The sequence below is a fragment of the Oncorhynchus gorbuscha genome, linkage group LG05 (genome assembly GCF_021184085.1).
Source record: "Oncorhynchus gorbuscha isolate QuinsamMale2020 ecotype Even-year linkage group LG05, OgorEven_v1.0, whole genome shotgun sequence".
Classification (NCBI taxonomy): domain Eukaryota; kingdom Metazoa; phylum Chordata; class Actinopteri; order Salmoniformes; family Salmonidae; genus Oncorhynchus; species Oncorhynchus gorbuscha.
Genome location: NC_060177.1, coordinates 77,235,122 through 77,249,932, shown reverse-complemented (window position 1 = coordinate 77,249,932; position 14,811 = coordinate 77,235,122). Strand labels below are relative to the sequence as shown.

Below are 14,811 nucleotides of genomic sequence, written 5' to 3'. Positions count from 1 at the left end.
GGATGGAAGGGAGGAGGGAGCGAAGGGAGGAGGGATGGAAGGGAGGAGGGAGGAAGGGAGGAGGGAGCGAAGGGAGGAGGGAGCGAAGGGAGGAGGGAGCGAAGGGAGGAGGGAGCGGAGGGAGGAGGGATGGAAGGGAGGAGGGAGAGGAAGGGAGGAGGGAGGAAGGGAGGAGGGATGGAAGGGAGGGAGGGAGGGGGAGGAGGGATGGGAAGGGAGGGGGGATGGAAGGGAGGAGGGATGGAAGGGAGGAGGGATGGAAGGGAGGAGGGATGGAAGGGAGGAGGGAGGGAGGAGGGATGGAAGGGAGGAGGGAGGAGGGAAGGGAGGAGGGATGGAAGGGAAGAGGGAGCGAAGGGAGGAGGGATGGAAGGGAGGAGGGATGGAAGGGAGCGAAGGGAGGAGGGATGGAAGGGAGGAGGGAGCGAAGGGAGGAGGGATGGAAGGGAGGAGGGAGCGAAGGGAGGAGGGATCGAAGGGAGGAGGGATCGAAGGGAGGAGGGATGGAAGGGAGGAGGGAGGAAGGGAGGAGGGATGGAAGGGAGGAGGGATGGAAGGGAGGAGGGATGGAAGGGAAGAGGGAGCGAAGGGAGGAGGGATGGAAGGGAGGAGGGAGCGATGGGAGGAGGGATGGAAGGGAGGAGGGAGCGATGGGAGGAGGGATGGAAGGGAGGAGGGAGCGAAGGGAGGAGGGATGGAAGGGAGGAGGGAGCGAAGGGAGGAGGGATGGAAGGGAGGAGGGATGGAAGGGAGGAGGGAGCGAAGGGAGGAGGGATGGAAGGGAGGAAGGAGCGAAGGGAGGAGGGATGGAATGGAGGAGGGAGCGAAGGGAGGAGAGATGGAAGGGAGGAGGGATGGAAGGGAGGAGGGAGCGATGGGAGGAGGGATGGAAGGGAGGAAGGAGCGAAGGGAGGAGGGATGGAATGGAGGAGGGAGCGAAGGGAGGAGAGATGGAAGGGAGGAGGGATGGAAGGGAGGAGGGAGCGATGGGAGGAGGGATGGAAGGGAGGAGGGAGTGAAGGGAGGAGGGATGGAAGGGAGGAGGGAGGGAAGGGAGGAGGGATGGAAGTGAGGAGGGATGGAAGGGAGGAGGGAGCGAAGGGAGGAGGGATGGAAGGGAGGAGGGATGGAAGGGAGGAGGGATGGAAGGGAGGAGGGAGCGAAGGGGGGGGTGATTGAGAGAGATAAGTGCACTACACCAAACACGGGTGGTCCTTTACAGACTGATGCTCAGCAACCACAGAAACATTCAATGTGAACTGGAGATGAGTGTTAAGTGTAAAAGTTGTGCACTATATAGGGAATAGGGTGCCATTTTAGAAGCAGTCACACCACGTAGCTACCACTATCAGGACCTGTTTTACTATCCCAGTTAGTGACCCATCTCAACACTCTAGCAAGACTAATGTAGTGTTTGACTACATGCTGAGTCAGTCAGGAGGTCAGGTTAAGGGCCCATCCAGGAGAGAAGAGAGAAGTGTTTTTAGTCCGATACTGACCACCGACTGAAAGCCGGGTAGTCAGACACTACATTAGACTTGCTAGAGTGTTGAGATGGGTCACTAACTGGGATAGTAAAACAGGTCCTGATAGTGGTAGCTACGTGGTGTGACTGCTTCTAAAATGGCACCCTATGCCTAAGAGATATGAATAATAGAACGTACTGGAACAGAGCTAGCTCTGTGATTAACCAGCTCTGACTCAGCAGGCTGGGAGAGTTAGCCACTGCTAGTGAGGAACACGTACACACACAGAGAGACAGACAGACTGACCTTGGTGGTGGGCTGCAGTAGGAAGGGGGCGTAGTGCTTCTCGGCAAAGGAGGCCAAGGTCCACTGGGAGCAATGGGGTTCGAGACAGCGCAGCCCCAGAGAGGCCCCTCCAAACTGGGACAGCAGATCCCTGGTGGAGCTAGCACTCTCCCCCGACACACACAGCACTTCCCCCGCTTGGGGGGAGACCGTGGGGATGCCAGAGGATGACTCGGGAGGAGAAGGGACCGAGCCTGAACCACGGCTACCGTGGTTGTTGTTTCCGTGACTGGTGTTGGGGTTGTTGGCGGGGCCGGTGGCGACAGGCGTGGGTGTGAAGGGTTGTACGGAGATCTGTGATCTGGGTTCGGCCGTAGTGTAAAAGGCCTGAGTCCTGGGGTCGTACTCTGTCGTCAACTGGACAGTAGACTGCATGGTGATCTGAGTCTGCTGGGAGAAACCATGGCTGCTGTAGGACGGGGGTGAGCTGCTGTATGTGGGAGGGGTGGTGTGGTAGGAGGGGGAAGGGGGGCTGTAGCGACTGCTGTCCACTCCGTCCACGTGGACCTGGGGCTCGATCTGGATCACCCTGTTAGCGCAAGGGCTGGAGGGACACAGACAGAGAGACAGACCATTAGCACTGGGGCTGGAGTCAAACAGACAGACAGACAGACAGACAGACAGACAGACAGACAGACAGACAGACAGACAGACAGACAGACAGACAGACAGACAGACAGACAGACAGACCATTAGCACTGGGGCTGGAGTCAAACAGACAGACAGACAGACAGTTAGCACTGGGGCTGGAAACAGACAGACAGACAGACAGACAGACAGACAGACAGACAGACAGACAGACAGACAGACAGACAGACAGACAGACAGACAGACAGACAGACAGACAGACAGACAGACAGACAGACAGTTAGCACTGGGGCTGGAGACAAACAGACGGTCAGACAGACAGTTAGCCCTGGGGCTGGAGACAAACAGAAAGACATACAGACAGTTAGCACTGGGGCTGGAGACAAACAGACAATCAGACAGCCAGACAGACAGACAGTTACCACTGGGGCTGGAGACAAACAGACAGTCAGACAGCCAGACAGACAGTTAGCACTGGGGCAGGAAACAAACAGAAAGACAGAGAGACAATTAGCACTGGGGCTGGAGACAAACGGACAGTCAGACAGACAGTTAGCACTGGCGCTGGAGACAAACAGACGGTCAGACAGACAAACAGACAGTGAGCACTGGGGCTGGAGACAAACAGACAAACAGACAGTCAGACAGCCAGAAAGACAAACAGACAGTTAGCACTGGGGCTGGAGACAAAAAGAAAGACAGACAGACAGTTAGCACTGGGGCTGGAGACAAACAGACAATCAGACAGCCAGCCAGCCAGCCAGCCAGCCAGCCAGACAGACAGACAGACAGACAGACAGACAGACAGACAGACAGACAGACAGACAGACAGACAGACAGACAGACAGACAGTTAGCACTGGGGCTGGAGACAAACAGACAGTCAGACAGCCAGACAGACAGTTAGCACTGGGGCTGGAGACAAACAGACAGTCTGACAGCCAGACAGACAGTTAGCACTGGGGCAGGAAACAAACAGAAAGACAGAGAGACAGTTAGCACTGGGGCTGGAGACAAACGGACAGTCAGACAGACAGTTAGCACTGGGGCTGGAGACAAACAGACGGTCAGACAGACAAACAGACAGTGAGCACTGGGGCTGGAGACAAACAGACAGTCAGACAGCCAGAAAGACAAACAGACAGTTAGCACTGGGGCTGGAGACAAAAAGAAAGACAGACAGACAGTTAGCACTGGGGCTGGAGACAAACAGACAATCAGACAGCCAGACAGCCAGCCAGACAGACAGACAGTTAGCACTGGGGCTGGAGACAAACAGAAAGACAGGCAGACAGTTAGCACTGGGGCTGGAGACAAACAGACAGTCAGACAGCCAGACAGACAGTTAGCACTGGGGCTGGAGACAAACAGACAGTCAGACAGCCAGACAGACAGTTAGCACTGGGGCAGGAAACAAACAGAAAGACAGACAGAAAGTTAGCACTGGGGCTGGAGATAAACAGACAGTCAGACAGACAGTTAGCACTGGGGCTGGAGACAAACAGACAGTCAGACAGACAAACAGACAGTTAGCACTGGGGCTGGAGACAAACAGACAGTCAGACAGACAGTTAGCACTGGGGCTGGAGTAAAACAGAAAGACAGACAGTTAGCACTGGGGCTGGAGACAAACAGACAGTCAAACAGAATGTCAGACAGACAGTTAGCACTGGGGCTGGAGACAAACAGACTGTCAGACAGCCAGACAGACAGACAGTTAGCACTGGGGCTGGAGACAAACAGAAAGACAGACAGTTATCACTGGGGCTGGAAACAAACAGACAGTCAGACAGACAGTTAGCACTGGGGCTGGAGACAAACGGAAAGACAGACAGACAGTTAGCACTGGGGCTGGAAACAAACAGACAGACAGACAGTTATCACTGGGGCTGGAGACAAACAGACAGTCAGACAGACAAACAGACAGTTAGCACTTTGGCATGAGAAAAACAGACAGACAAGACAGTTAGCACTGGGGATGGAGATGTTTGCCTCTGTGAGTTTATTTAACATGTGCCTCGTGAGTGTATTTAACGTGTGCCTCTGTGAGTGTATTTAACGTGTGCCTCTGTGAGTGTATTTAACGTGTGCCTCTGTGAGTGTATTTAACGTGTGCCTCTGTGAGTGTATTTAACGTGTGCCTCTGTGAGTGTATTTAACGTGTGCCTCTGTGAGTGTATTTAACGTGTGCCTCTGTGAGTGTATTTAATGTGTGCCTCTGTGAGTGTATTTAACATGTGCCTCTGTGAGTGTTTAGCAGCTGAACATGCACAGGCGGGCAGGCAGACAGGCAGACTGACACGTAGACAGGTAGGAAGTCAGTCAGGCAGACAGACAGGCTGACAGACACGTAGACAGGCAGGAAGTCAGTCAGACAGACAGACAGGCTGACAGACACGTAGACAGGCAGGAAGTCAGTCAGACAGACAGACAGGCTGACAGACACGTAGACAGGCAGGAAGTCAGTCAGACAGACAGACAGACACGTAGACAGGCAGGAAGTCAGTCAGACAGACAGACAGGCTGACAGACCGGCAGGCAGGTGGTGTTTAATAAAGAGAGAGATGGATAAACAGACAGACAGACAGACACGTAGACAGGCAGGAAGTCAGTCAGGCAGACAGAAAGACAGACAGACAGACAGACAGACAGACAGACAGACAGACAGACAGACAGACAGACAGACAGGCTGACAGACACGTAGACAGGCAGGAAGTCAGTCAGACAGACAGACAGGCTGACAGACCGACAGGCAGGTGGTGTTTAATAAAGAGAGAGATGGATAAACAGACAGAAAACCCGACAGAAAGAAAACTCTGAACTGTAATTAAATGATCAGTGAGGGGATTTGAGGTAGAGAGAGACACTCAGCTGTAATCACATGGAAGAATACAACACACAACACACCTTTTTCAGCCACAGGGTGAAGTTCAGCGCTATAGCACGATTGAAATGTAAAGGTAATTTCCGATTGAGCAGACATATGCAGTGTTTACCATGAATCTCCGCTAACAGGAAAACTGCCTTTACACTTCTATCATGCTCTTGCGGAGCCCTTCAGCATTACGGATTGAATAAAGCTCATGGTGTGTGTGGGTTTGTGTGTGTAACCTGTAGAAGCAGCAGAAAATGTCAAAACGCCGGTCCTCTCTGCGATACAGGTCCATACTGAGGATGGCAGGAAAGATGAGCAGCACCATGGCAAAGTTAAACACCACCACCACCGCAGCCTGGTCAGGGAGAACACATACAGGGAACAAGGTGTTAAATCAGGTTGCCATGACCTATGTGAAGGTGGAAGGGGGTAGTTCATATTGTTCCTAACCCTACCCTTATCGCACCGGCCCCTCTAAACACACACGCACACACACATACCGGCATGCACACCCACATACACACACAAAGTGTATATATTTAATATCATAACACTGAAGTAAGAGATAAAGTGAGTTAACCAACATAAACAAAATACTACAGCCTACTATAGAATACTATAGTACTTGGTTTCATAGTATTCTGTAGTTGTCACGGATCCCTCTGGAACTTTCATCACGCACACCTGTCTCCTATTCCCACTGATTAGTACTTGAAACCAAAATGTGCCCTTTGGTTTCCGTTGTCTGTCGATTATTGTTACAATGTCCGTAGGTGTGTGTGAGTACTTGTGTTGTGTGTTTTGGGCAGATGATGACGGGTCTCGTCCCCTGTGTTAATCATTGTGCGTGTGTGTATTTATACTTGGGACTCCTCACTCTTTTGTTTTGGGTTTCAACCCTGTTTTTCTTACGTGTTTGTTTGGTCTTCGTCCCCGTGCCTTTACACGGCACGCCGTAATTTGGGCCTAATAAAAAAAACGATTACGCATTCCTGCGTCTGTCTCCCGATCCTTCATGCCAACGTGACAGTAGCGAACTGAAGTACACTGTAGAATACTATACTCCACAATGCAGTATCCCTCGATCGTGTAGTGCTTACTATAGAATGTTGTAGTGTACTGTACAATGCTAAACTGGACACTACAGTATGCCGCGCTAAACTGGACACTACAGTATGCCGCGCTAAACTGGACACTACAGTATGCTGCGCTAAACTGATCATGCCGCGATCATACTATAGAATACACTACACACTGTAGTACCTTTCAGTCATTACAGTTTTTCTCAATCACATACAAGCATTTTTATTTATCTGTGTTGAAACATATCTATAGCAAAACAGCAATGATCAAATGCTCAAATACATTTACAATACTTCTGATAATTTTCTTGCCTTTGCACCTGACTTCATATCTTAGACCACCTTTTGCAAAACATGAAGTACAAATGTCATCATTGCATACACAATTCATTGTTATGGATATTAACATGTTGTTTTAATCAGAAGAGAAATGTATACAATTGTGTTCACAGTTTCTAGCCATCAGTAAATACTACTGCACAAAATTATAAATCATCCCATTAGTGTAATACATTACCTAACTCCTAAGTCAACATCTCCAATATTGTGACTTTCCATTACAGAGCTTTGTTTTAGTGTTTGATTTAGGCCGATACTATACGTTCATATCAGTTGTGTCCCTCCATTGTATTTACCATTACAAAAGTCCTCAATTGTCATACTTTTTTAAATAGATTTTTTTTACCCCTTTTTCTCCCCAATTTTGTGGTATCCAATTGTTAGTAGCTACTACCCAATGTGTCGGAGGAAACACTGTGCACCTGGCAACCTTTGTTAGCGTGCACTGCGCTCGGCCTGCCACAGGAGTCGCTGGTGCGCGATGAGCAGAACAAGAATAGACTGACGAGAATAGACTGAAAGTTCTCTGTTTCTGGCCATTTTGAGCCTGTAATCAAACCTACAAATGCTGATGCTCCAGATACTCAACTAGTCTAAAGAAGGCCAGTTTTATTGCTTCTTTAATCAGGACAACAGTTTTCAGCTGTGCAACACAATTACAAAAGGGTTTTTTGATGATCAACTAGTCTTTTAAATGATAAACTTGGAATAGCTAACACAACGTGCCATTGGAACACAGGAGTGATGGTTGCTGATAATGGGCCTATGAGATTGAGAACTGAGAGATTGAGAAACAGCTTCTATCTCAAGGCCATCAGACTGCTAAACAGCAATCACTAACTCAGAGAGGCTCACCTTGCCTCTGCAGCTCGGCCATCGCTCATCCACATACTTACATGTACATATTCTCATTCACCCCTTTATATGTGTGTGTATTAAGTAGTTGTTGGGGAAATGTTAGATTACTTGTTACATTTGTGTGTATTAGGTAGTTGTTGGGAATTGTTAGATTAGATATTACTGCACTGTTGGAACTAGAAGCACAAGCATTTCGCTACACTCGTATTAACATCTGCTAACCGTGTATGTGACCAATACAATTTGATTTGATGTGTACGCCTACGTAGATATTCCATTCAAATCAGCCATTTCCAGCTACAATAGTCGTTTACAACATCAACAATGTCTACACTGTATTTATGATCAATTTGATGTTATTTTAATGGACATTTTTTTGTGCTTTTCTTTCAAAAACAAGGACATTTCAAAAGTGACCCCAAACTTTTGAACGTAGTGTATATCATAGTATACTATAATATTTTTTCATGTGTTAGAGTGTAAGAGGTGGACCTAGAGGAAAGAAAATGAGAAAGGGAGTGTGAGTATAGAGAGACAGAGTGAGAGGAGTAGAGAGACGAGGGTGGGGTTAGGCTGGGTCCCTGCCCAGAACACAATCTGGATCCTGTGTGGCTGCCAGACCACTGAACACACACACTACTCCTGTGTATGTGCCAGACCACCCAGGTAGACAGAGGCCTGCAGGGCTTGAGGTGATGAGCAGGCACTGGGGCTCGCAGACAACACACATACACACACCCCTACACACGTTCTCACTAATGCCAATTTACAGCATCCTATTCCCTCCCACTGTAACCACGACTTAACACCAACCAGACACACACACACAAATATACACACCGCTCCCCCTCCTTCACTCTTTCCTTACCTCATTATAAAGTCTCAATTCCTTACACAACACGAGAGAGAGAAAGAGAGAGAGAAAAAGAGAGAAAGGCAGAGAGAGAGAGCGAGAGAGCGAGAGAGAGAAAAAAGAGAAAGGCAGAGAGAGAGAGAGAGAGAGAGAGAGAGAGAGAGAGAGAGAGAGAGAGAGAGAGAGAGAGAAAAAGAGAAAGGCAGAGAAAAAGAGAGGGAGAGAAAAAGAGAGAGAGAGAGAGAGACAGAGAGAGAGAAAGGCAGAGAGAGAGAGAGAGAGAGAGAGAGACAGAGAGAGAAAAAGAGAAAGGCAGAGAGCGAGAGAGCGAGAGAGAGAGAGAGAAAAAAGAGAAAGGCAGAGAGAGAGAGCGAGAGAGAGAGAGTGAGAAAAAGAGAGAAAGGCAGAGAAAAAGAGAGGGAGAGAAAAAGAGAGAAAGCAAGAGTGAGAGAGAGAGAGAGAAAAAAAAGAGAGAAAAGAGAGAAAAAGAGAGAAAGGCAGAGAGAGAGAGAGAGAGACAGAGAGAGAAAAAGAGAAAGGCAGAGAGAGAGAGAGAGACAGAGAGAGAAAAAGAGAAAGGCAGAGAGAGAGAGAGAGAGAGAGAGAGAGAGAGAGAGAGAGAGAGAGAGAGAGAGAGAGAGAGAGAGAGAGAGAGAAAAAAGAGAAAGGCAGAGAGAGAGAGAGACAGAGAGAGAAAAAGAGAAAGGCAGAGAGAGACAGAGAGAGAGAGAGAGAGAGACAGAGAGAGAAAAAGAGAAAGGCAGAGAGCGAGAGCGAGAGAGAAAAAAGAGAAAGGCAGAGAGTGAGAGCGAGAGAGAGAGAGAGAGTGAGAGAAAAAGAGAGAAAGGCAGAGAAAAAGAGAGGGAGAGAAAAAGAGAGAAAGCAAGAGTGAGAGAGCGAGAGAGAGAGAGAAAAAAAGAGAGAAAAATAGAGAAAAAGAGAGAAAGGCAGAGGAGGAGAGGGAGAAAGACCCACAACACATCACATGTCCTTTATCTCTTTAGTGGGGTATCTTTATTTCTTTAGTGGGGTATCTTTATCTCTTTAGTGGGGTATCTTTATCTCTTTAGTGGGGTATCTTTATCTCTTTAGTGGGGTATCTTTATCTCTTTAGTGGGGTATCTTTATCTCTTTAGTGGGGTATCTTTATCTCTTTAGTGGGGTATCTTTATCTCTTTAGTGGGGTATCTTTATCTCTTTAGTGGGGTATCTTTATCTCTTTAGTGGGGTATCTTTATCTCTTTAGTGGGGTATCTTTATCTCTTTAGTGGGGTATCTTTATCTCTTTAGTGGGGTATCTTTATCTCTTTAGTGGGGTATCTTTATCTCTTTAGTGGGGGTATATTTATCCATTTTAGTGGAGGCTATCTTTCTGTCTTTAGTGGGGGGGGGCATCTTTATCTCTTGAGTGGGGTGTGAATACTTTCTGAAAACACTGTACATGCATATGTGAGTGCACAAATGTGTGCCAGGTAAGCTTGGGTTTGTGAACAAGTGTTATGTGTGTGTGTGTGTGTGTCCTGGTTCAATCAGGCCTTTGGGGTAAGTAGATCATGTTTGACAGACCCCTGTACTAAAGCCATCTGTCCACACATACTAATATTGGCTTCACTGTGAGAGTAGAGTAAGGTCTGGCCTGTATCAGGAGAGAGTGAGTGTAAGTGAGAGTGTGTGTATGAGTGAGTGTGTGTATGAGTGAGTGTGTGTTTGAGTGAGTGTGTGTATGAGTGAGTGTGTGTGAGTGTGTGTTTGAGTGAGTGTGTGTATGAGTGAGTGTGTGTGAGTGTGTGTATGAGTGAGTGTGTGTGAGTGTGAGTGTGTGTGTGTGAGTTGTGTATTTTGTATTTTATTAGCATCCCCATTCCTGGGGTCCACACAAAACATGAAACATAATACAGAATGACATAATACAGAACATCAATAGACAAGAACAGCTCAAGGACAGAACTACTTAGATCTTTTAAAAGGCACACAGCCTATATATCAATACATACACAGAAACTATCTAGGTCAAATTGGGAAGAGGCGTTACTCCGCGAGGTATTACCTTTATCTGTTTTTTAAACCAGGTTTGCTGTTTATTTGAGCAATATGATATGGAAGGAAGTTCCATGCAATTAGGGCTCTATATAATACTGTACACTTTCCTGAATTTGTTCTGCATTTGGGGACTGTGAAAAGACCCCTGGTGGAATGTCTGTGGGGGATAAGTGTGTGTGTCAGAGCTGTGTGTAAGTTGACTATGCAAACAATTTGGGATTTTCAACACGTTAATGCGTCTTATAAAAAGAAGAAGTGATGCAGTCAGTCTCTCCTCAACTCTTAGCTAAGAGAGACTGGCAGCATAGTATTTATATCAGCCCCCTGATTACAATTAATAGCAAAACGTGCCGCTCTGATCTGGACCAGCTGCAGCTTAACTAGGTCTTTCCTTGCAGCACTGGACCACACGACTGGACAATAATCAAGATAAGACAAGACTAGAGCCTGAAGGACTTGCTTTTGGAGTGTGGTGTCAAACAAAAGCAGAGCATCTCTTTATTACAGCCAGACCTCTCCCCATTTTTACCACTATTGCATCTATATGTTTTGACCATGACAGTTTATAATCTAAGGTAACGCCAAGTAATTTAGTCTCCTCAACTTTTCCAACAGCCACACGGTTCATTACCAGATTCAGCTGTGTATGTCAGACATGTCTGTGGCGTGGTATGTGTAGTGTGCAGCTGGGCTTGTTGTCAGGGCAATGGCACCAGAACTCGGCTACCTCTTCCTGGGGTCAGAGGTAAAACAGCTGTGTGTGTGTTAAGGTACTCCACCACAGACACAGTTGAGAGAAGAGAATAGAGAGAGAGAAGAGGAGAAGTAAGAAAAGACTGATCTCTCAAACACACATAACTGTTTCCCTTTTAACACTCCCCCCCTCTATGTCTCTCTCTGTCTACCCCCCTCCCTCTCTTCACAGATTAATGACAGATGTGAGTCAAATCAGAACCCCCCCATAACAAACAGCAATAACGCAGTTAAAGCCCCCCTGCCACAGTTTCAGTAAAAAGCTGAGGGATGGGACTGGAGGAATGTAACCACTCTCAAATGCATAGAAAGAGCTATGGATGCAAGGACTGACCATCCAATATAAAACAATTATAGTTTTGACCATGTTTTGAGGCTATACAGTGTTTGTTTACATGTACATTGTTTACAAACATTGAAGTAAAATAATATTGTATTTTGGGTTCTGATAAGGTACGACAGCTGAACTAAACTCATGAGGCCTTTCTAAATAATATTTTTCATATACAGTGGGGCAAAAAAAGTATTTAGTCAGCCACCAATTGTGCAAGTTCTCCCACCTAAAAAGATGAGAGAGGCCTGTAATTTTCATCATAGGTACACTTCAACTATGACAGACAAAATTAGATTTTTTTTCCCCAGAAAATCTCATTGTAGGATTTTTAATTAATTTGCAAAGTATGGTGGAAAATAAGTATTTGGTCACCTATAAACAAGCAAGACTCCTGGCTCTCACAGACCTGTAACTTCTTCTTTAAGAGGCTCCTCTGTTCTCCACTCGTTACCTGTATTAATGGCACCTGTTTTAACTTGTTATCAGTATAAAAGACACCGGTCCACAACCTCAAACAGTCACACTCTAAACTCCACTATGGCCAAGACCAAAGAGCTGTCAAAGGACACCAGAAACAAAATTGTAGACCTGCACCAGGCTGGGAAGACTGAATCTGCAATTAGGTAAGCAGGTTGGTTTGAAAAAATCAACTGTGGGAGCAATTATTAGGAAATGGAAGACATACAAGACAACTGATAATCTCCCTCGATCTGGGGCTCCACGCAAGATCTCACCCCATGGGGTCAAAATGATCACAAGAACGGTGAGCGAAAATCCCAGAACCACTCGGGGAGACCTAGTGAATGATCTGCAGAGAGCTGGGACCAAAGTAACAAAGATTACCATCAGTAACACACTACGCCGCCAGGGACTCAAATCCTGCAGTGCCAGACGTGTCCCCCTGTTTAAGCCAATACATGTCCAGGCTCGTCTAAAGTTTGCTAGAGAGCATTTGGATGATCCAGAAGAAGATTGGGAGAATGTCATATGGTCAGATGAAACCAAAATATAACTTTTTGGTAAAAATTAAACTTGTCGTGTTTGGAGGACAAATAATGCTGAGTTGCATCCAAAGAACACCATACCTACTGTGAAGCATGGGGGTGGAAACATCCGTGTAAAGGAAAGAATGAATGGGGCCATGTATCGTGAGAATGTGAAAACCTCCTTCCATCAGCAAGGGCATTGAAGATGAAATGTGGCTGGGTCTTTCAGCATGACAATGATCCCAAACACACCGCCCGGGCAACGAAGGAGTGGCTGAAGACTGGCTAGGCCACTCCATGACCTTGAAATGCTTCTTACAGTCTTCAGATCTCAACCACATAGAAAATCTTTGGAAGGAGTTGAAAGTCCGTGTTGCCCAGCAACAGCCCCAAAACATCACTGCTCTAGAGGAGATCTGCATGGAGGAATGGGCCAAAATACCAGCAACAATGTGTGAAAACCTTGTGAAGACTTACAGAAAACGTTTGACCTCTGTCATTGCCAACAAAGGGTATATAACAAAGTATTGAGAAACTTTTGTTAGTGACCAAATACTTTTTTTCCCACCATAATTTGCAAATAAATTCATTAAAAATCCTACAATGTGATTTTCTGGATTTTTTTTCTCAGTTTGTCTGTCTTAGTTGAAATGTACCTATGATGAAAATTACAGTCCTCTCTCATCTTTTTAAGTGGGAGAACTTGCACAATTGATGGCTGACTAAATACTTTTTTGCCCCACTGTACATATGATAGATTTATAATTCCAAAAATGTATGTAGCAACTGCAGATTGCCCCTTTAACCACCTCCCTACCTGGATTATGTTGAAGAGGATTCCATTAAAGAACACCCTCTCCAACATAATCCAGGTATAATTAGGAATTCCCCAGGGCAGCTGTCTTGGCCCATTACATTTTTCAATCTTTACTAATGACATGCCACAGGCTTTGAGTAAAGCCAGTGTGTCTATGTATGCAAATGACTCAACACTATACACGTCAGATACTACAGCGACTGAAATGACCGCAACATTTAACAAAGAGTTGCACTTGGTTCAAGAGTGGGCGGCAAGGAAAACGTTACTCCTAAATATTTCTAAAACTAAAAGCATTGTACTTGTGACAAATATTTCACTAAACCCAACTAAATCTTGTAATAAATAATGTGGAAATTGAGCAAGTCGAGGTGACTAAACTGCTTGGATTAAACCTGGATTGTAAACTGTCATGGTCAATAACATGTTGATACAACAGTATCTAAAATGGGGAGAAGTCCATCCATAATAAAGCTCTGATCTGCCTTCTTAACAAGAAGTTAAGCTTTAATTTGGTGTATTTACTTGTGAATGTATGAAAGTTAAATAAATCTTGTTTTGAATTAATTTCGCGCTCTGCCATTTCAGCGGATGTTGTCGAGGGGAACCCCTAGCGGAACCCCTAGCCATAACAGGGTTACCAACACTATCAACAAGGCAGGTCCTACAGGCCCTAGTTTTGTCGCAGCTGGACTACTGTTCAGTCGTGTGGTCAGGTGCCACAAAAAGGAACTTTGCAATTGGCTCAGAACAGAGCACGGCTGGCCCTTGGATGTACACAGAGAGATCATTTTTATAATATGTATGTCAATCTCTTGACTCAACATGGAGGAGAGATTGACTTCATCATTACTTGTGTTTATGAGAGGTATTGACATGTTGAATGCACCGAACTGTCTGTTTGAACTACTGGCGCACAGCTTGGACACTCATACATACCCCACAAGACATGCCACAAGAGGTCTCTTCACAGTCCCCAAGTCCAGAACAGACTATGGGAGCCTCACAGTACGACATAGAGCCATGACTACATGGAACTCTATTCCACATCAAATTACTGATGCAAGCAGTAACATTTCTGATGCAAGCAGTAAAATTAGATTTTAAAAAATAGAAAAAAACACCTTATGCAACAGCGGGGAATGTGAAGCAACACAAATACAGGCACAGACAAGCATACACACACACACACATGATAACATATGCACTATACAGACACGTACACACACACACAATAACATACGCACTATACACACACGTACACATGGATTTAGTACTGTAGATATGTGGTAGTGGTGGAGTAGGGGCCTGAGGGCACACAGTGTGTTATGAAATCTGTGAATGTATTGTAATGTTTTTAAAATAGTATAAACTGCCTTCATTGTGCTGGACACCAGGAAAAGGATTGGGTTCGGTGGACAGATATTGGGCCCATCACCAATCAGGCCACAAAAAAGGTCTAAGTTTCAGTTTGAT

At 46.2% G+C, this 14,811-nt stretch overlaps 1 protein-coding gene across 4 annotated transcripts in view; it reads right to left on the bottom strand.

Moving 5' to 3' along the window:
* LOC124036525 (protein patched homolog 1-like) overlaps positions 1–14,811 on the bottom strand; it is a 158,811-nt gene that overhangs the window by 64,269 nt on the left and 79,731 nt on the right. For all 4 annotated transcript variants that reach the window (XR_006838924.1, XM_046351220.1, XM_046351218.1 and 1 more), the window contains exons 13-14: positions 5,510–5,628; positions 1,773–2,355 (exon numbers count right to left, since the gene is read on the bottom strand). Coding sequence is in view for 3 of the 4 variants with exons in the window: in XM_046351220.1 (XP_046207176.1) it covers positions 1,773–2,355; positions 5,510–5,628 (702 nt within the window). In the remaining variant the exon portion in view is untranslated. The remainder of the gene's footprint in view (positions 1–1,772; positions 2,356–5,509; positions 5,629–14,811) is intronic.